At 44.4% G+C, this 21,365-nt stretch overlaps 1 protein-coding gene across 1 annotated transcript; it reads right to left on the minus strand.

Moving 5' to 3' along the window:
- Positions 1-13,731: 13,731 nt before the first annotated feature.
- LOC136520178 (uncharacterized) lies at positions 13,732-20,860 on the minus strand. The gene is made up of 2 exons (XM_066513618.1): positions 20,466-20,860; positions 13,732-14,034 (listed from the first exon to the last, which is right to left on the minus strand). The coding sequence occupies exons 1-2, from the start codon at positions 20,728-20,730 to the stop codon at positions 13,979-13,981; spliced, it is 321 nt and encodes a 106-aa protein (XP_066369715.1). The 5' UTR covers positions 20,731-20,860; the 3' UTR covers positions 13,732-13,978.
- Positions 20,861-21,365: the final 505 nt, after the last annotated feature.

Raw genomic sequence — 21,365 nt, forward strand, 5'->3', positions numbered from 1 at the left:
CCATGTTAGACAAGCCCTATATGCATTGCCACAAATTAAGCATGTTGTATATTACAATGAATGCAAGGGACAACACAAGCTCAATTTTTAGTGAAGTTATTAAAATCAAGTACATTGAGCTCATTCCGCAATCTACAAAATGTAGCCTCATCTAGCGGTTTAGTGAAGATATCCGCTAATTGATCTTTGGATCTTACACCTTCTAGTGATATATCATTTTTAGCCACATGATCTCTTAGAAAGTGATGGCGGATATCTATATGCTTGGTGCGAGAGTGTTGAACCGGATTATTTGCAAGTTTTACCGCACTTTCATTGTCACACAAAAGAGGTACTTTCTCTAGAACTACTCCATAGTCTAGCAAAGTTTGTTTCATGTATAATATTTGTGCACAACAAGCACCCGCGGCAATGTATTCCGCTTTGGCGGTGGACAAAGCCACACTATTTTGTTTCTTGGAGGACCAAGACACAAGTGATCTACCAAGCAAATGGCACCCTCCGGATGTGCTCTTTCTATCAACTTTACATCCGACATAATCTGAATTGGAATAGCCAATTAATTCAAATAAAGCTCCTTTGGGATACCAAAGGCCAATGCTTGGTGTGTGCTTAAGATACCTAAGGATTCTTTTTACGGCAATTAAATGTGTTTCCTTAGGACTAGCTTGAAATTTAGCACACATACACACACTAAACATGATGTCGGGCCTAGATGCGGTTAAATATAACAAGCTACCAATCATAGAACGATAGAAAGTTTGATCAACCGGGTTACCTCCCTCATCTAGGTCGAGATGTCCATTTATATGCATTGGTGTCTTGATTGGCTTACATTCATCCATCTTGAATCTCTTGAGAAGATCTTTTGTATATTTCTCTTGAGAGATGAAGATGCCTTCTTTCATTTGCTTGACTTGAAAACCAAGAAAGAATGTAAGCTCACCAATCATTGACATCTCAAACTCCTTCGACATCAATTCACCAAATTCTTTGTATGAGTCTTCATTTGATGATCCAAAGATGATATCATCAACATATACTTGACAAATAAAGATGTGCCCATCAAGCTTCTTGGTGAATATTGTGGTGTCAACCTTCCCAATGGTGAAGCCCTTCTCAATGAGGAAGTCCCGAAGGCACTCAACCAAGCTCTTGGGGCTTGCTTAAGCCCATATAGTGCCTTGGACAACCTATAAACATGATTAGGATATCTAGGGTCTTCAAACCCGGAAGGTTGATCAATATAGACTAGTTTATTAATAAAGCCAGTTAAGAATGCACTTTTCACATCCATTTGATATAGTTTCATTTCATGATGTGATGCATATGCAAGAAGGATACGAATGGCTTCTAATCTTGCAACCGGTGCAAAGGTCTCTCCAAAATCCAAACCTTCAACTTCAAAGAACCCCTTTGCAACTAGTCTTGCCTTGTTCCTCACAACAACACCTTGATCATCTTGCTTGTTGCGGAACACCCACTTTGTTCCAATGACTCTTGCACCTTTTGGTCACTCTTCAAGAGTCTAAACTTCATTGCGAGTGAAGTTGTTCAACTCTTCATGCATGGCATTGATCTAATCTGGATCTTTAAGAGCTTCTTCTACCTTGGTAGGCTCATAGCAAGAGACAAAAGAGTGATGAGCAATAAATAAAGTAAGTTTTTGAGATCGAGTCATCACACCCTTTGTTGGACTCTCTATGATGAGATCTTGTGGATGATCTTGTAGGAGAGGTGTATTTCTTCTATTGACCACTTGAGGAGGAGGTTGTGGAGCATCAACATCTTGTGCTTGTACCACCATTTGCTCATGGGAGATATGAGTATCTTTATTTTCCACTCTCCCATCTTTTTCACCATCTTGTGGTACATTTGATGAAGAAGGTTGGTTAATAACTTGTACATCATCTTCATCATCTTTTGGCTTGATGTCTTCCATCGAAATATTCTTCATAGCCTCCCTCAATGGTTCATCACCTACATCATTAAGATTCTCATGTGCTCCTTGGGAGCCGTTAGATTCATCAAATTTCACATCATATGTTTCTTCAACCAAGCCGGTGGCATGATTAAATACTCTATACGCTTTAGACTTCAATGAGTAACCAACAAGAAAACCTATATCACAATGTCTTTGAAACTTCCCTAGGTGTTGCCGCTTCTTGTAGATATAGCACTTGCAACCAAACACCCTAAAGAAGGAGACGTCCGGCTTCTTCCCATTGAGTAACTCATACGGTGTCTTGACAAGGAACTTTTGAAGAAATAGGCGGTTGGATGCATAGCATGCGGTGTAGATTGCTTCCGCCCATAGAGCTTCGAGGTGTTGTACTTATCTAGCATTGTCCTTGCAAGAGTGATCAAAGTCTGGTTCTTCCTCTCAACTACACCATTTTGTTGAGGAGTATAGGTTGCAGAGACTTCATGTTTGATTCCAACTTCATCACAATAAGCTTCTATGTTTGTGTTGTCAAACTCTTTGCCATTGTCACTTCTTATCTTCTTGAGCTTCACTTCAAATTCATTTTGAGCTCTCTTGGCAAACTTCTTGAAACAAGATGCAACTTCGGATTTGTCATGAAGGAAGAACACCCATGTATACCTTGAATAGTCATCCACAATCACAAGACAATAGAGATTTCCTCCCAAACTCTTATATGTTGTTGGTCCAAATAAATCCATGTGTAGGAGTTCTAGCACTCTTGTGGTTGACATGAAAGCTTTGGTTGGATGAGTGTTTGCAACTTGCTTGCTGGCTTGACATGCACTACAAAGCTTGTCCTTCTCAAACTTCACATCCTTCAACCCTCTCACCAAATCATTCTTCATAAGCTTCTTGAGTGAGCTCATCCCAACATGAGCAAGTCTTCTATACCATAGCCACCCAAGTGTTGTTTTGGTGAATAGGCAAATCTTCAAGTTTGCATCTTCGGAGGTGAAGTCAACTAGATATAAGTTGTTGTATCTAAATCCATTGAATATCACTTGATTGTCATCTACCTTGGATACAACCACCTCCTTCTCGGTGAACAAGCATTGGAAGCCAAGATCACACAATTGCCCAATGGATAGCAAGTTGAAGCTCAATGAAGCAACATAGAGCACATTGGAGATGGAATGATCATTTGATATTGCCACTTTGCCTAATCATTTAACCTTGCCCTTTGAATTATCTCCAAATATTATTTTCTCTTGTCCATCTACCTCTTCATCTAGTGAGGTGAACATACAAGGATCACCGGTCATATGTTGAGTGCAACCACTATCAATAACCCAATGACTTCCACCGGTCTTGTAGTTCACCTACACACAAGAGATTCAAGCTTTAGGGATCCAAACTTGTTGAGGGTCCTTTACCTTCTCAACAAGTGACTTAGCCACCCAAATCTTCTTAGGCCTACTCTTGTTAGGGGGTCCTAAGAACATGACTTTCATCTTTCCACTAGAATCTTTTCTAAGCATGTAGTGAGCATTGAAAGCAAAGGGTCTAGCATGCTTGGGCAAGGGTTGTGGTGGTGGAGTTTGACACTCATGAGCAAAGTGGCCTTCTTGTCCACACTCAAAACATCTCTTTGGCTTTGGCTTTGGCTTTGATTGTTGGTGTTAAGCTTGAACCTTCTTCTTCTCTACACTTGCCATATATCCAATGCCACTTCTATCCATCTTCATGACGGTATTCATGAGTAGCTCACTTTGGAGATGCTTGCCTCTAGCAAACTTGCTCAATCCCACCTTGAGATGCTCTTTCTCTATCTTGAGCTTCTTGTTCTCTTCCTTGAGAATATCATTGTTCTTCTCTTCCTTGAGTTTCTTGTTTTCTTCTTTGAGCTTCTCATTCTCAAGGATCAACTCTTTGTCATGATCAAGAGTTTCTAGCACAATGGTGTTGTGACTTTTTATCTCTTCAAAATCTTTCATGAGCTTCTCATTGTCACTCTTGAGCTTGACATACTCATCATAGTCATTGCACTCAACCACTTGCTTGCCTTTGCTACTAGATCCATGCTCAATGCTCTCATCAATTAAATCATCACATGAGGTAGCTATATCAATCTTAACAACATGGTTAGTAGCATCATGTGACTCATTTGGTAAGAATTCTTGTGCAATAACAAGGGTATCATAATTGATCTTTAGAGTTGTATATTCATCTTTTAGCTTATTGTGACTAGTGATAAGCTCATTGTGCACCCACTCAAGTTTATCATGTTTATCTTTGAGCTCTTTCTTAGAAGATTTGAGCTCCTTGAGTTTGGATGATATAGAATCATTTGTTTCTTTGAGCTCATCATTAGCCTTTTCTAATGTATCACACTTAGCTAAGAGTGAATCATTTTTAGCATCAAGTTTTTCATTTGTAGCTCTACTCTTTCTAATGATCTTAGTGTATTTTCTTAATATTTTGACAAGATCATCATATGTAGGTGAGTCATCATCGCTATCGCTATCATCATCACTAGCTTGCTCATCATCACTACTATCATCACTCTTAGTTACCTTGCGTTCACCCTTGGCCATAAGGCATAGGTGTGTAGAGGATGATGGCGATGGTGGCGATGAGGATGCAAGATCAATAGCAATGGCGGCCACCTTCTCATTGTCACTCTCATCATCGGATGATCCACTTGATGAATCAATGTCCGTGAGCCAATCACCGATAATGTAGGCCTTGCCATTCTTCTTCTTCTTGTAGAAGTCCCTCTTTTTGCCATCTCTCTTCTTGTATGGCTTGTTCTTTTTCTTTTCATCTTCATCGCTTGAATCATCTTTCTTGTCCTTGTTCTTGAACTTGTCTTTCTTGGGCTTTGTGCATTGATGAGCTAGGTGGCCAAGTTCGCCACAATTGTAGCAATCCATCTCGGAGATTGGCTTTCTTCTTGAGCTAGTGAAGAACTTCTTCTTCTTGCCGTCAAACTTGATGCCACTCTTGTTTAGCCTTTTTAGCATCTTGGTGGTCTTCTTCACCATGAGAGCAAGGCTTTCTTCATCATTTTCATCACTTGAGCTCTTATACTCAAGTCTTGCTTTGCCCTTATCTTGGCTAGCTTTGAATGCTAAGTCCTTCTCTTTCTTCTTTGTAGAGGATGAGCCATCTTATGGTGTGATGTGCATGCACGTCTCATGAGCATTGATCTTTCCCAAGATTTATGTCAGTGTAGCGGTGGAAAGATCACCTTAATGTAGCACGGTCACAATGTGCCCATATTTGTCAATGGGGAGGACACTCAAGATTTTTCTCACAACATCGGATGGTGACATTTGAGTAAGTCCAAGCCCATTGACTTCCTCTACAAGAACATTTAAACGAGAATACATCTTATTAGCACTTTTTAATTACAAGATGATAGCGTTCCTCACACTCACTCTTGGTTCCCTCATGGAGCGCACAAACGTCTGACCATAGTGCATGGGCGTCTTTGTGGTTCCTTACACGATTGAACACATCTTTGCAAAGGCCTCTAAAGATGGTGTTGCGAGCCTTTGCATTCCATTTTTCATAGTTCACTTCATCGCCTTGAAGTTGTGCGGCATTCTTAGGTGTTGGAAACCCTTGAGAGGCGGCTCTAAGTATTCCAACGTCTAGAGCTTCTAGGTATGCCTCCATGTGAATTTTCTAATATGGAAAATCATCTCCCTCAAAGATAGGAGGAGGTCCATCCCCGTGAGACATCTTGCTCTAAGCGATTAAGCTTAAAAACGTGAGCACAAGGCTCTGATACCAATTGAAAGGATCAAGATGCCCAAGAGGAGGGTGAATTGGGCTAATTCAAAATTCTCTTGCAATAATCAAATCCTACGGATAGCCCAATTAACCCCTTGTGCCTAGAAAAGTGTTTCTATCAAACTAATGCACAACGAACTCGCAACCTATGTTCCAAACTTACTCTAGCAAGCAATTCTATGGATGTAAAACAAGTATTAAATTGCTCAAAGTAAATACTCAAAGTAAGTGCTCAAAGTAAATAGAGAGAGAAAGGAACACGACGATGTTTTGCCGAGGTATTGGAGAGTCGCCACTCCCCACTAGTCCTCGTTGGAGCACCCGCGCAAGGGTGTAGCTCCCCCTTGATCCGCGCAAGGATCAAGTGCTCTTTACGGGTTGATTCTTCGACACTCCGTCGCGGTGAATCACCCAAAGCCGCTCACAACTTGAGTTGGGTCACCCACAAGCTCCGTCGGGTGATCACCAAACTCCCAATCACCACCAAGCCATCTAGGTGATGGCGATCACCAAGAGTAACAAGCACGAACTCTGACTTGACCACGCGAAGCCTAATGAGAAGATGGATGCACACTTTGCTACTCTTGATTTTCTAGTGAGGCTACTCTCTTGGATTCTCAAATCACAAACACCTCACTAGGACCTTGCTCTTCTTGGCACTCACAAACGTGTTTCTCAGCTGTTGAAATGAGCAAAAGTAACTCCACTCACGAGTGGAGCTTCTATTTATAAGGCAGCCTGAAAAATGAACCGTTATGAGCTTCTACGGGGTGACCGGACGCTCCGATCGTTTTGACCGGACGCTCCGGTCAGTTCAACCCGCGCAACAGTTTTCATGTGATGATCAGACGCTGTCAGGGTCTGGTCAGTAATGACCGGACGCGTCCGGTCGCTCTTGGATGCTTACTGCACTCGACCGGACGCTGGATACTCAGGGTTCGGTCAGTATCGACCGGACGCGTCCGGTCGCACTTTCTCAAGTCTGGACCCTTACTGGAGTCGACCGGACGCTGGCCCTCAGCTTCCGGTCATATTGACCTTCCAGCGTCCGGTCACACCAGACTTGATCTCCTCAGTCAAATGAACTGACCGGACCCTGCGGCCAGCGTCCGGTCAGTATTTGACCCTTCATTCACTTTCAACTTTCGATCATATGTGAATGAAGTTTGCTCCAAAGGATCTTAGGCATTCATAGGAGCTACCTAGAGCTAGTTTTAACAAGTGTGCACCACACCTAACTCACTAGACTCAACTAGGTCAAGCTACCCGTTCATACCCCCCTTAATAGTACGGCCAAAGGAAAAACAAAGTCCTAAACTACTCTAAGTGTCTCTCCAACTTTAATTGACACTTAGAACTAGTTATCCTTAACCTTGCCGTCCATCCTTTGAAAATCAAAACGATTGCCATCGTAGGGGCATGACAACCTCGATTGCCCAATCGATCTCTATTACCATGACCTAACTTAATTACCTCTGCAAAACACACGTTAGTCATAGTAATCTTGTATTGACATTAATTACCGAAATCCAACTAGGGGCCTAGATGCTTTCACCTCCTTTGCGACACGATGGCCTCGCTCCGTCCCTCTCCTTCGCGACGCGGCGGCGGCGCTGGGTGGCTTGGACGCGGGCCTCGTGCCGGCCCGGCCTGCTAAAAAGGCCGTGCTTTCCGGACCGGCCCGGCACGGAAAGTGGCCCGACAGGCCGTGCCTGGGCCGTCGGTCAGGCACGGTGGACTAGGGCGGCATGGCCCGTCGTGCCCTACCGGGACGTGCCAAGCAGCCCGAATGCTCATCTTTAGATGCTGCGGTGGTGCAGCTTCATTGGTTCACCAGCCTTTACAGAAGAAAACGGATGGAAACGATCGGAAAATCTCTCAACCATTTTCTACTTCTAGATTTGAATACAAAAATGAAAGCAAAAGTGGTAAAGCCAAGCGCGAAAACAACGAACACGAACTTATGAAATATCGAGAATTTCGAAAACGAATTAATTGGAGCAGAATTATGTCGAAGTTTAGTGACAAAGTGACAAGGAAGTTTAGTGTTTATAAAAGAATGCAGTTCACGAAAAGAAAAATTGAAGCCTAACTTGATCTGGACTCGATAGAAATTGTGTATAGTCACGAGATACGAGTGAGGAAAAAAAGGAAGGGACGAGTGAAATAGGGCATGATAATCCCCTATAGCTACGCAGTTCATGATGATGGATGCAATAGGGCACATGAAGTGGGGATAAGTAAAACTTTCTTTATAAAAAGGAAAAAAAACATAAATATTATAACTAAAAAATATCTACCCATGCTCTTTGTGAGCCACCTTACTACTTTTTCTATGTGCTACCGTTTCTATGATATCTACTGCTGTAATAACTAATGGAATTTTTTTAAAATGTCACCGGGGCGAGATAATCCCCACCTAAATATATATTGATATATAATCAACAACCTCGTTTTTAGAGGAAAATGAGGTAAAACCCTTTCGTCCGGTTAATTTTAGAAAATTAGGCTAAAACCATACAACAGCCCCAGCGCAAGGATGAGCTTATGTCATATCCACTAATAAGAAAAACAACAACAAATGCCCAAGCATAAGGGCGAATGGTTGGCCTGTTCGCTGGTTGATTTCTAGGCTGGTTTGGGCTGGCTGGTGCTGATTTATTGTGAGGAAAACACTGTTGGCTGGCTGATTTGGACTGGCTGAAACCAACAAGCGAACAGGCTGGTGGCACAACCACAAAACATCAATAAGAAAAAAAAAACTGTAACACCAAGGCACAGAACTCTTCAACAATGCCTTCGGGCAGGTGAACAACGCAAGAGCGTAATCATCGTCAGCTAAGTAGGAGCTTAGCAAGGCTTTCGCCCGAGTCTTATGCCTTGAGCGCCCGCAGTGGCCAAGAGTCTGCAAAAGGTTTTTCAGAGACGATGGAGATCCATCACCGCTGGCCCGTCTTAGAACTTAGCTGAGCTTTCGTCCACAACCTTCGTAAGAGCTCACGTAGCCTCATCGGGACTCCAGAGTTGACGCCCCAGCACCACCACCACGCTGTCACACCGTCGTATTGCTGAGATGGTGCTCTGCCCTCCCCGACGAGAGGCATAGGGGGAGGGCGCTCGCGGACAAGCAGCCCCGCCACTGGCTCGCCCGCGGCCAAACCGCGAGAACCGCTAGAGCATCATCTGTGCCCCAGGAAAGAGGACAGCAGCGGTTCCACCAAATCCAGACCCGAGGTCGCCGGATCCGGCGTAGGGACACCATGGTCATGCAGCCCCGCCACCAGCATGCCCGCGACCAAACCACGCGCCCGGTGCCCTCCACACGCACAAGAAGAAAAGGCATCAACAGCACAGAGCATCACCACTAGATCTGACCAAGGGGGGCGACGAAGCCGAGCAGACGCCCATACAGATGCCCCTCTGCTCAGGAGCAGCACAACAGGGATGCGCCTTCTCGCGCCTGCCGGAGGCCGGCAGATGAGGCTATGGGAAGGTGCGTCGCGCCGGAAGGGGGTGCGCCGGCCAGTGACCGGCGGATCCGGGCTCTGGGGACGCGCCCCACGCCAGCCGGAGGCCGGCAGACCATGCCCGTCTTGAGGGAGCACCGGACCGGAGGAATCTGCCGGCCGTTTGCCGCGCATGGGAAACGAGGGGTGGGTCGGGAGCTCGCCTGCGCTTGAGGGAGACGGCAGATCCGGCCTTGGGGGAGCTGGATCCGCCCACACCGATGTCGATTGCGCCGCCGGCCGGCTCCCCCGCGATGGCGTCGGGCCCACTTGCAGGACCTTCACGGGAGAGAGGGAGGGAGGAAGAGAACCCAGCCCTGCCGCTGCCATCCTCGCCTCCGGCAGGGCTTCCAGGGGCTGGCTCAGCCGGAGGCAGAGCGGTGGACGTGGGCGTGCGGCCCTCGGTGGCGGCGCGGTGGGTCGCTGCCCGAGTCGCCTGTGGGGTGACTCCTAACTAAGGGCTCGTTCGGCAGCGGCCGGGACCAGGTTTCGATGCTGGCCACAGTACTCCAGTTTTCAATACGGATGGTTCCGTTCCACCAGAAACGATCCCGGGAACGGCCCGTTCCGAAATAAACGAACGATGCCTAATGGATTTTGGTACCCCGTATTCGGTTTTTCTTGGTCATGATCACGGATTTTTTTAATTCTTACTTACACAACGGTGCTTTTTGAGCTGAAATAAACGTCAACCGTGGAAAACATTAGGCATATTGTGTGTTCAAAAGATTCAAGAAAGAGATCAACAGGTACCACCCATCATCACAATAAAGGAGTCACTGAGAATAGGGTTGGCAAATTCAACTTCCAAGAGTAAAACAAATTCAACACATAAATAAGAGATCGACAGAGTTTAGGTGAGATCCCATGTAGATCGAACTTTCTATTCACTCGGGGATCCGGGCGGTCCGGGGGTGGTGGGCACCGCGGCTCTCTCTTCTCGAGAAGAGAAGACCATAGCAGATCGCCTCTATCTTGGAGTTCCAGCTGCTTTCCTAATGTTTCCTATTCCTACGTATATGCATCGCCATCTTTGATTCATTTCTCATTGGCTTCCACTCTATGGGGCTTGTTGCCTGTTGAGAGAAGTTGAAGCATTATACATAGATATGTCTGTGCCTCGGTGACACACGTGGTTGTAGTCATATAGGTAGTGTATTGACATGTACCAGTAGTACTATGCTCACAGTATTATCGTACGACTAGACATCAAAGGATTCAAAGCAATTGAATGGTGATTTATGCATGGCTCAAATGGTTTTACATAGTCATAGTACATACACGCAATTCCGAACAAGCAACATGCCTTTCCCTTCTGAAAAATTGCTTGTGTGTTTAAGGGGTTGGAGCGTTCAGCGATCGGCACTTGGCGGTGTGAGTCCCCAAATTCTGGACGCCTGAAATTAAAGACTGATGATGGATATCAAATTCAGTTATTGTGTTCCTCTTATCTGGCTTTGCCCGTTTCGCCTGTTTTAGCGGACACACCTTTCACTGGTTTTTCAAGTTAAGATCCACCAAAGACTCATGCTTGACTCATCTCCTCGTGCAGGTATAGAAACAGAGCAGATTGTCGTCCCTAGGACAGGTCGATCGGTAACCATAGAGTTGAAACTTCAGAAGTGATAAGTTCTGCAGTTTGGTTAGCAGCCATCCACGAGTGTTGTGCACTTTTCTTTCCATCAACCTCCACGAACAATTCCCGCAGTGAGCGGTGACTGTGGCGGATGCTGTAGTGGTGCAGCTCTATTGGCTCACCATATCCTCCATTGATTTCTGAATTCAGACTTCAGAGACTGAGTGGACGAAACTGCAACGGCGATAAACGGACTTCAGAGTGGAGTGCTCCAAAGATCGTTTTTTTTAATGAATCTGTGGGTAGCAAAGCTGCCGATTATATTAAAAGGCAAAGCCCAAACTGAAAAGCAACGAAGCAAACCAAACAACCGAGGACAGCGAAGCAGTAAAGATTGTTGTACTGGCCGTGTCCAGCTGTGAACTCTAATAACCGCTATGTCCATGGCCCTCACTAAAACTATGTGTTGATTGATCATCGCCATCTCTGTGGCTGTGGCCCTAGACCAGAACGTTTTTTTTTTTTTGAGGGAACAGGAGGGGCTTGCGCCCCTACTGGAAATTTATTAATAAAAAAGGGGGGTTCAAAACAGGAGTACAAGCTCAAGAAACAAAGAAAGAAACAAAAAAGATGGAAACTATTACACAAGTTGCTCTAGCCATAAACTAATTTCAGGAAAGTACTTTTTCTTTGCCCTTAGAATAACTAGGCCAAAGAGGTTTCTGAAGATGGCTTTACATCTGTTCTTGGTGGCCTCCTCATTTCTGAAGATGAGATTGTTTCTTGACATCCAAATGCTTCAACACAAAAGGATGATGATCTCCATAAAGAATTGAACATTAAGCTGCCTTCTGAATGAATCAAGGATCTGGAATGGTTCTTGCCCAAGAGGGATAGTGAGGCCAATAATGCTCCAACATTCTTTGGCAAACTCACAATGCAGAAAGAGGTGCTCCACTGTTTCCTCCACCAATTCATTACACAAGACACAATTATAGGACTGGAGAAACATGTTTTTCCTTCTGAGAATGTTCCTGGTACTCAATCTGTCCTGAATCAAAAGCCAGAAAAACACCTTATGGTTATGCTGACATGAAGACTTCCAGAGCCACCTGAAGGTGGGATGAACCTGCCTGGAATCAGCAAGCTGTTTGTAAGCCCTCCTAGAAGAGAAATCATTCCTTCCCCAGATATAAGACCAGCTGTCTTCTCTTTCAGTTTGGTAAATTTCAACTTCCAAGAGTAAAACAAATTAAGCTGGCTCTACTCAACACATGTATATGCTAAAATGGACCTCCCATGTAATTCGCACTAAGCTTATTCAAGCTGCTTGCGCGGCGGAGCAGTGTCCTACATGTAATATTAGAGATACATACAGATGCCGAAATAGCGACAGAAAGAGGATTGCTCATCCATCATGTCTCACCCAGGTATGCTGTAGAGATTAAGAACTCTATGGCATATCCTCTCTTCCTAGGAGTTTCAGTTGCTATCCTAATGTTTCCTATTCCTACGTATATGCATCGCCGTCTTTATTAATTCATTTCTCATTGGCTTCCACTCTATGGGGCTTGTTTCCTGTTAAGAGAAGAAGTTGAGCATTATATATATAGATATGTCTATGCCTCGATGACACGTGTGATCGTAGTCATAGGTGGGTTGTATTGACATGTATCATTATTGGGCTCACAGTATTATTGTACGACTAGACATTGAAGAATTCAAAGCAATTGAATGGTGATTTATGCATGGCCCAAATGGTTTTACATAGTCATAGTACATACACGCAATTTCAAACAAGAAATATGCCTGGCCCTTCTGGAAAAAAGAAACTGCTTGTGTGTTTAAGGGGTTGGGCGATCGGCACTTGGTGGTGTGAACGCCCAAATTATTGATGCCTGAAATTAGAGACTGGTGATGGATGTCAAATTCAGTTATTGTGTTCCTCTTGTATGGCTTTGCCCGTTTCGCCTGTTTTAGCGGACACACCTTTCACTGGTTTTTCAAGTTAAGATCCACCAAAGACCCATGATGAACTTGACCTCCTCTTGCAGGTACAGAGAAACAAAGAAGATTGTCGTCCCTAGGACAGGTCGATCGTAGAGTTGAAACTTGAAACTTCAAAATTGAAGTTTAGTCGGTAGCCATCCACGAGTGTTTTGCACTTTTCTTTCCATCAACCTCCACAAATAATTCTCGGGGTGAACGGTGATTGTGGCGGATGGTGCAGCTTTATTGGCTCGCCATCTCCTCCATGGACCACGATGGCTGAATTAAGACTCCAGCAGGGACAAGCCAGTTGGGGAAACTGCAACAGCGGTAAATGGACTTGATTGAGGAGTGCTCCAAAGATTGGTTTTTTAACAAACAGGGTAGGAGAGCAGCCGATTGTATTAAAAACAAGTCCAAACCAAAATGCGACTAAACCTAATAATCGAAAACAACGTAGCAACAAAGATCGTCATGCAATTCAGCTGTGAACTCTAATAGCCGCTGTGTGGATGGCCCTCACTGAAAGTTTGTGCTGGTTGACCATTGCCATCTCTGTGGCCCTGGACCAGCACGTTCAGGTTCAGAAAAGGTTCAAGTTCAGGTGTCCCTACCATAGCTTAGCTGCACGGCTGCTTGGAATTTGTGGAAGTAACGGTGGTGCAGGGGTGTCTTTGAGAACAAGGTGCTAGTGTAGGAACTATTTTTTTTTAGCCAACTGGCACGAGCTTGTGCCTATTACAGTAGGAACTATATGCAACTTGCTGCAGTTATAACTGATCAAGCGAGACATTGCACCCAATACACCCAAATTCTTGCCTGAAATCCAAGACCAGGCAATCAAGGATCTCAAGTCGAGGCGCTGTGCGGCTGCTTGTCCTGACTCCTGAGGTCATGGATAGCTGGAAAGGGTGTCTGTACCTTTTTTTTTTAAGATAAAGGATAGTTTATATCCGGCTTTATCTGCCAAGATAGAATCAGGCCCATTATTACAAAGTTCACAGCACACTACTTACAAGATTGAGAAGCTCACATCCAGACCTTGAAAAACAAAACAGGAAGAGAAGTCTTGACTAAGAAAGACTAAAAAACCTAGTAGATAACCATCCACTGGAACTAAAGAAATACAGGGCTGAAATCTCCAAATGCTGCCCAGCAAGGGTCAGCTGGTCCCGTAGGTCATCACGCCGCTGCAGTCTTGTCCACTGCCATAGCCAATGGGTTCCCCTGAAGAGCACCTGCAAAAAAGTTTTTTGTCTGCATTTGTCAAAAACCACTTTATTTCTTATTAACCAAATTATCCAACATAAAGCCGTTGCTGCCGTTAATAACAATGAGGTAGAAATAACACCACCCATCTTAGACCAAGTAATAAATAAATCGTCTATGTTGAGAGGAGGTGCTATTCCAAAAAATAAGTGTACAGCGCGCCACAGAAATTTGGCATAAGCACATTCGAAAAAAAGGTGGTGAATAGTCTCTGTAGAGTGACAAAAGCAACAACTTTTGTCCCCATTCCAATTACGTCTTGCAAGATTATCTTTGGTTAGGATTACACCTCTTTTTAGGTACCACAAGAATATCTTTATTCTTGTAGGAATCTTGATCTGCCATAAATCTTTTGACACTCTGACCCCATTGTTAATTAACTTGGCATACATAGATTTAACCGAGAAAGTACCTGATGAATGTAAAGCCCAAACAAATGTGTCTCTTTCCTCCAGTAAATTCACATCTTGTATAGAAGCAACAATTCTAAGCCAGTCCCTTAAATTCCTACTCACTAAATTGCGGCGAAAGAAAATGTTAAGTGGAACTGAAGCAAGTACTGTTGCCACCGAATCTTGTTTTCTTCTCACAATATTGAACAACTCAGGAAATCTATCTTTTAGTGGCTGGTCACCCAACCAAGCATCAATCCAAAAACGAGTTTGTGATCCGTCTTTCACTCTGAATGAACCCAAACCCATGAAAGTACCTTTAACATTCATCAAGCCTTTCCAGAAATGAGAGTCAGTTGGCTTTTTAGTACAACTCTCTAGAGTCTTATCTTTTATGTATTTATTCCTCAATAATTCTTGCCACATGCCATCCTCGTTTAGCAATTTGAAAAGCCATTTACTTAACAGACATCTGTTGTGTAAGTCCAAATTTTGAATACCTAAGCCACCTTGGATTTTTGGTTGGCACAAAATTTCCCATTTAGCCAGCCTATATTTGCGCTTGTGTTGGTCATTTTGCTAGTAGAATCTCGATCTTAAATAGTCAATCTTTTCCAAAACTCCTTTTGGGAGTTCAAAAAATGACATCATAAACATCGGTAAGCTAGAGAGCACCGAATTTATTAAAACCAAGCGACCTCCTACTGAAAGCAACTTGCCTTTCCAACCACTAAGCTTCTTCTCAATTCTGTTTTCGATTGTCTGCCAATCTTTATTACTCAACTTCCTAGTGTGCATAGGTAAACCAAGGTAACGGAAAGGAAACTTACCCACCCCACATCCAAATAGCTGCGAGTAAAACACCTTATAATCCTTTGCCTTACCAAAGCAAAAGATCTCACTCTTGTGAAAGTTAATTTTAAGCCTTGAGAGTTGCTCAAAAGTACTTAAAATTAGCTTCATGTTTCTAGCTCTTTCAACATCATGGCTCATAAATATTACTGTGTCGTCCGCATATTGGAGGATGGACAAGCCATCTTGGACAAGGTGAGGTACAACCCCTTCTACCTGACCTGCTTCCTTCGCTCTAGCAATCAGTATAGCCAGCATATCTACCACTATATTAAATAGTATTGGAGACATTGGGTCACCTTGCCTTAAACCTTTTTTCGTTTGGAAGTATGAACCAAGTTGATCGTTCACCTTAATATTTACATTTCCTCCTTGTGTGAACTGCTTCACCCAAGAGCACCATTTTTGTGAGAAACCTTTTATCCTTAAAGTTTGTTGTAGAAAGCTCCATTTTACTTTATCATATGCCTTTTCAAAGTCTATCTTGAATATTATCCCATCATGTTTTTTCGAGTGAAGTTCATGTATTGTCTCGTGAATTATTACTGTGCCTTCCATAATGTTTCTACCTGAAAGGAATATTGTTTGTGTTGGTCTAATAATCTTCTGGGCAACAGTAGATAATCTATTAGTTGCAACTTTGATAAAGATTTTGAAAGAAACATTCAACAAACATATTGGTTTGTATTATTGAATCACTTTCGCATCTTTCTTTTTTGGTAGCAAAATTATCGTTCCAAAGTTGAGACTATTCAAAGGCAAGGTTCCCTTATGGAATTTCTTAAACATAGCCATCAGATCATCTTTTAATAAGTCCCAGAAGACCTGATAAAATTCTAGTGGAAAACCATCTGGGCCTGGAGCCTTATTATGTTCCATTTGGAACACTGCTGTCCTTGCTTCTGATTCCGAGAAGACATCTGTCAAGTGCTCATTTTCCAGTTCAGAGACTTGTGGAATGTCATGAACATAGTGTTCATCTAACTGAATAAAAGAATTCTCCGGAGGACCAAAAAGACTCTTGTAATAATTGGTAATATGCTGCTTCAACTGAGCATCACCATCTATTACAGTGTGACCGTCCTCCAACTAGAAAATACGAGTTTTCCGATGTCTTCCATTAGCCAACAAATGGTAATATTTTGTGTTAGCATCACCCTCTAGTAGGTGCTTAACCTTTGCCCTTTGGTACCATTTGAGTTCCTCTTCTCGAAGTATTTTAGCGAGCCTTTCATTTAACACGTGTTTTAAGTTTAGTTCCGACTCATCAAGCAAAGAGTTCTCTGCCTTTTTATCTTGCTCATCGAGTTTGTTTAACAAGGTCTTCTTTTCTTTCTTGTAGGCACCACTCATATTTTTTGCCCATCCTCTGAGGTATTGGCGAAGCTTTCTGATTTTCGCTTGCCACCTCTCTAGGGGGCTACCCTCGACGAGCACACTATGCCACACATCTCTCACCATGTCACAAAATCCATCCCTGAGCAACCAACCCAATTCGAACTTAAACTGTGGCTGGTAAGCCGGAGATGGGCTATTTGTGCTATAAAACAGTGGAGTGTGATCAGAAATCTCTCTGCTCAATGCTCGGACACTAGAAATAGGGTATTTGGACTCGAAATCCGTACAGACAAGAATTCTATCTAATTTCTCGAAGGTCTGATTTTGTAAATTATTCGCCCAAGTAAACTTCCTGCCTGCCATTTCTAATTCTCTAAGGTTTAAAGTATCTATTACAGCATTAAACAGAAAAGGCCATCTATCATTGTAGTTGTCATTGTTTTTCTCATCCAGTCTACGAATAATGTTAAAATCACCACCTATAATAATAGGTAATGTTTCTTTTGAACATACTCGGACTAATTCGGATAAGAAATGTGATTTAAGATCCGCTTGAGCTAGGCCATACACTGAGATTAAATTGAACTTAAAATCATCCTCCTTGTGTCTCAACTTAAACCTAATTAAAAAGTCCCCCTCTTCTATTTGTCCAATGTCAAAGGTTAAGAGATTTACCCTTAGAATCATGCCACCGGACTGACCCCTTGGAGCCATGCAATGCCAAAGAAAATCTCTGCCAGCGCAGATATTATTCAAAGTGGGCTGCTGAAAATTGGCTCTGCCGGTTTCCGATATAGCTATGAAGTCTAGGTTCTTCTCTTTTGTTAAATCAGAAAGAAATTTATATTTTTTTTGTGTCAGCAAAACCATTGCTATTCCAGAAAATTCCTTTCATTGTGATTCTTTTTTTAGTTTTTTCTTATTATTATTATTAGTTTTTTGGACCTAGACTTCTTGAGATGTGATATGGGGGTCTGTAGACACAGCGGGTCACAGCCGCCATCACTTAAGTCTTCAGAGATTTCGGCACAGATGTGATTTAAAGCATATAAGTCTAGTTCTTCATCTACTGAACAAACAGTTGAAGCATCCCCTACCAAAGAACTGTTATCTACTTTTAACAAGTTACTCTCAGACATTCTGGTTGATTCTATGTCTCTAAGATGTCGCAAAGAGAATGTAACTTCATGTTCATTAGCCCCAAGTGATATACCTAGTGTGCTAGTAGAAGCCAGTAAAGAAGAATCATCAAAAACATCAAAAGAAAGTGGTTGTTCTTTACCTTTGATAGAAGAAGAATCCATGTTCCTACGCGCCTTTAACTTTGTTGCCTTCTCCAACGAGTCTCGCTCTGAAGTAGACGCGTTTCTTTTACTAGCTCTCACTGGCGACACTACCCCACCACTCAGTGCTTTAGTCTTATTCAAAGTGCCAGAGTCAATCTTGGATTGCAACATGCTAGCTTTCCACATTGCAGATCCATCTGGAGTCAAGTAGCACCACAGGCTTAACTACATCACTTTTCCTGACAGAGTTGGAACCTTCGCCTTCCTTATCAACATGATGGGGTACCTCTGCAGTACTCATAAAACCCTCCTAGGTCCCAGCGGCTACAAGATCTTCCTGCTCAGTAAGAACAACAGTGGTAGCCTTACTCTTATGTTGTCCACTCGGTGCAACTGAGGCATCAGGATGCTTTTCAGATGTTTGACCAGCTGGCGGGTCTTCCATCTTTTTACCATCATGATCCATGTTCTTCGGCCCTTTTTCCTCTGGTGCTTTGTCCTCGTCCATGGTAGAGTCCATGTCAATGACTTGTGGGTCACCATCAGACATATCCTTCTCCACTCTGAATTGTAGCTCATAGACAAAGTCCCCAATGACTACATCCACAAGATCTGGGATGAGATGGGGATCCAGCACGGCTACTTTCATTCTAGCTCTGCCATACTTCTTTGTAAATTTAGTATCAACTGCTCTAGAGATACCTAGAATGGAGCCAATTGTCCAAATGATAGGGAACTCTCGCAGTTCCTTTGGTAATCCCTGAAACTGTACCCAAACCTTATCAATCTCATATTTGAAGACATCATTTTCAGCCCCTTTCTCAAAACTAATCTTTCCTTTCACTGTTTTGGTGTCCATCGGACCCCAGTTCACCATGTGATTAAGCACTTCAGCAGAAGGGAAATTAGTGGTAAAGGCATCATTGCCTTTCTCCTCAATCACCCAACTGTTTCTAGGTAGTAGTTTGTCGAGTTCTACTGCCAATTGATCTACAGTAAGAGAACCCTCCAGAACACGTACCACAGCTGATTTATCATCTGAAACTACTTTTGAATTTTCTGCAACAGGTATAAAATAGAATCCTAGACCTTGAATAGCATACCCACATGGTAAAGCAGTAGATTGGAGATTCTTCAAATTTGGGCAAACTTTTTTAACATGATCCCCATAGCAAATCTCACAGCTAAGAACTGTTGTACAAACTGAAATTGTATGCCCTTTAGTATGGCAGCGATAACAGTAGGGTTTACCCTTGCTCTTTTGATTCCCTTTTTGGGATGACTCTAGTGCATCACACTTGATCATTGCATTGTTGGAATTTAGTGGGGCAGTGGCCGGATTGAGATCAGCTGATGCCGGTGCCGTCATAGTCGAAGATGATGCCCCCATGGTTGGATTGGAGGCAATGCCTAGCGCCACCTGCAGGTTGGTTCCATTGCCTTGCACTGTAGCCGTGCCATGCCCATGCACAGGTGCCTGGCCATGCATGCCTTGTCCCTGTACTGTTGCTTGGCTCCTTGGATGCGCCTGACCATGACCGATGGTAATGGTCTGGCCGCTCGCTTGGGGCTGTGAGTGATGGTTGGGAAGAGGCATGGGAGGCGACACGCCATGATTGGTACCAGACGGCATCGACTGATGGTTCCGGCCAGCGTAGCCCTGGCCCCTACCATCATTGTTGTAGTGCCAGCCGCCTCCTCGCCCAGCTCCCTGATACCCTCCATTGAAGCCTCCATAAGCATGTCCACCGTGAGTACCATGGCCACCGTGACCACCATGGCCATCGTGACCACCATGGCCACGACCTCTCCCACGCGGCGGGAATCGACCACGTCCTCCACCTCTCCCTCCGTAACCTGGATTGAAACCAGGATCAAAGCCCGGATTGAACCTTCCTCCGCCCCGTCCGCCGAAACCCTCCTGAGCCGCCATAAGCTTTCCTTCCCGAACAACGTCGGCAAAAGATTTTTTCGTTGGCTGTGTCATAGGATACGGCTTAGGGATGCACCTCGCGGTATGCTTTGGCGGCTGCCTCTGTGGTTTCCTAGTTGCAGTTCTCGCAAACAGGCTACACAAGCCCGTCGTGGGCCGAAAAAATTTTCCAGGCCCAATGGAAATTAGATTAGGACTCTCACGTAGCTCGTGCCTTTCCCCCGTGACGCACGCGGACGTAACTACGACCGGAAGCTCAGCGGGGTTCAAGGGAGGAAAGATCGGATCAAGATTCCACGGATTTGAATTTTCAAATTTTTTCGAAACAGGATCAGCACCTGCCGACCCTGACCTCGCCGGCGTTCTTGCCTGACGAGACGTCGAGGGCGACCTGCCGCTCACAGATCCTGAACTCGCCGGCGTTTTTGTCGACCGGTACTGGTAAGTCGCTTTGGCAAAAAAGTCTCCTAGGGTTCTTGGTGGAGATACCCGAGGAGAGGGCAAAGGCCCATGCCATGGCGTGCCAACCAGTTTTCTATGAACCATTGACGAGATCACTGACCTTGAAAGCCTGCGATCACTGGATGAAGGAATGTTACCTGATGCCAAGGCTCGTTCTGCTCTTGCTACCTGATCCACCGTGAAACCTGCCTCGAGAGCATCCTTGACGAATTCAGATGTTGAAGGCACGCTCACCTCGTGCACTGGATCTTCATCGTCGGAGTCGTCGGTGTCCTCCGGCTGCACCCAGAATCTTGACGCAATCACCTGCGCTGGTGAAGAAGGATCAACACCGCCTTGTACGCCATGAACGGGCTTTGGACGCAGGGTCGCGTCCACGGCCATCGCTATCTCGCGCGACATAGCCTCGCGACCCTTGTCGCGCCGCCGGTCATCCGCTTCGTCGTCGTCGCTGTCAGGTTCCGGAGCGGCTGCCGCCGGTAGCAAGGATCGCCTGACCGTCGGAGCGAGGGTCAAGCGACGCTTACCAACCATCGCCCCCTCGACCTCAACCGTCAATACTCTAAATCAGGACGAAGGACTCAGTCCTGTTAGGTTCTAGAATTTGAGGTTGTGGTGCATGCTGTGGTGCTAGTGTGGCTACTCCCGGCCTAGTGTCAACAACCCTTTTTTTATATAGTACCTGGCTATAAGCGGTCACGCCACGCTGGTTTTCCTGTTAAGACCCATCAAAGACTTATCTTGAACTTCATCTCCTCGTGCAGGTACAGAAATAGGGGTAGAGCAGATTATCCCCGAGACGGTAGCGGTAGAATTGGAACTGGAAAGATGAAAACTGTTGATAGAGCTCTTGGTGGTAGAGGAAAGGGTAAAAGCGAAGAAAGATGATGACACGCGACGTGCTGGGGGGCATACCAATGGCCAACATGTCATCTGCAGCTGCGTGCAACAGAGCCCACCACGAACACTTCGCGCTTTTTTTTTCCTTTCCAATGGCAGTGGTGGTGACTAGTTCACCTTGACCTCCATGATTGCTG

This window comes from Miscanthus floridulus, chromosome 18 (genome assembly GCF_019320115.1).
Source record: "Miscanthus floridulus cultivar M001 chromosome 18, ASM1932011v1, whole genome shotgun sequence".
Lineage (NCBI taxonomy): Eukaryota > Viridiplantae > Streptophyta > Magnoliopsida > Poales > Poaceae > Miscanthus > Miscanthus floridulus.

Bases quoted from the DNA above. Each gene is read 5' to 3' on its own strand.
- LOC136520178 (XM_066513618.1), bottom strand. From the start codon at position 20,730: ATGTCGCGCGAGATAGCGATGGCCGTGGACGCGACCCTGCGTCCAAAG. The intron at 14,035-20,465 runs GTAACATTCCTT...ACTTTTTTGCAG, and splicing joins AGAACGAGCCTTGGCATCAG to GTGCTCTTCAGGGGAACCCA.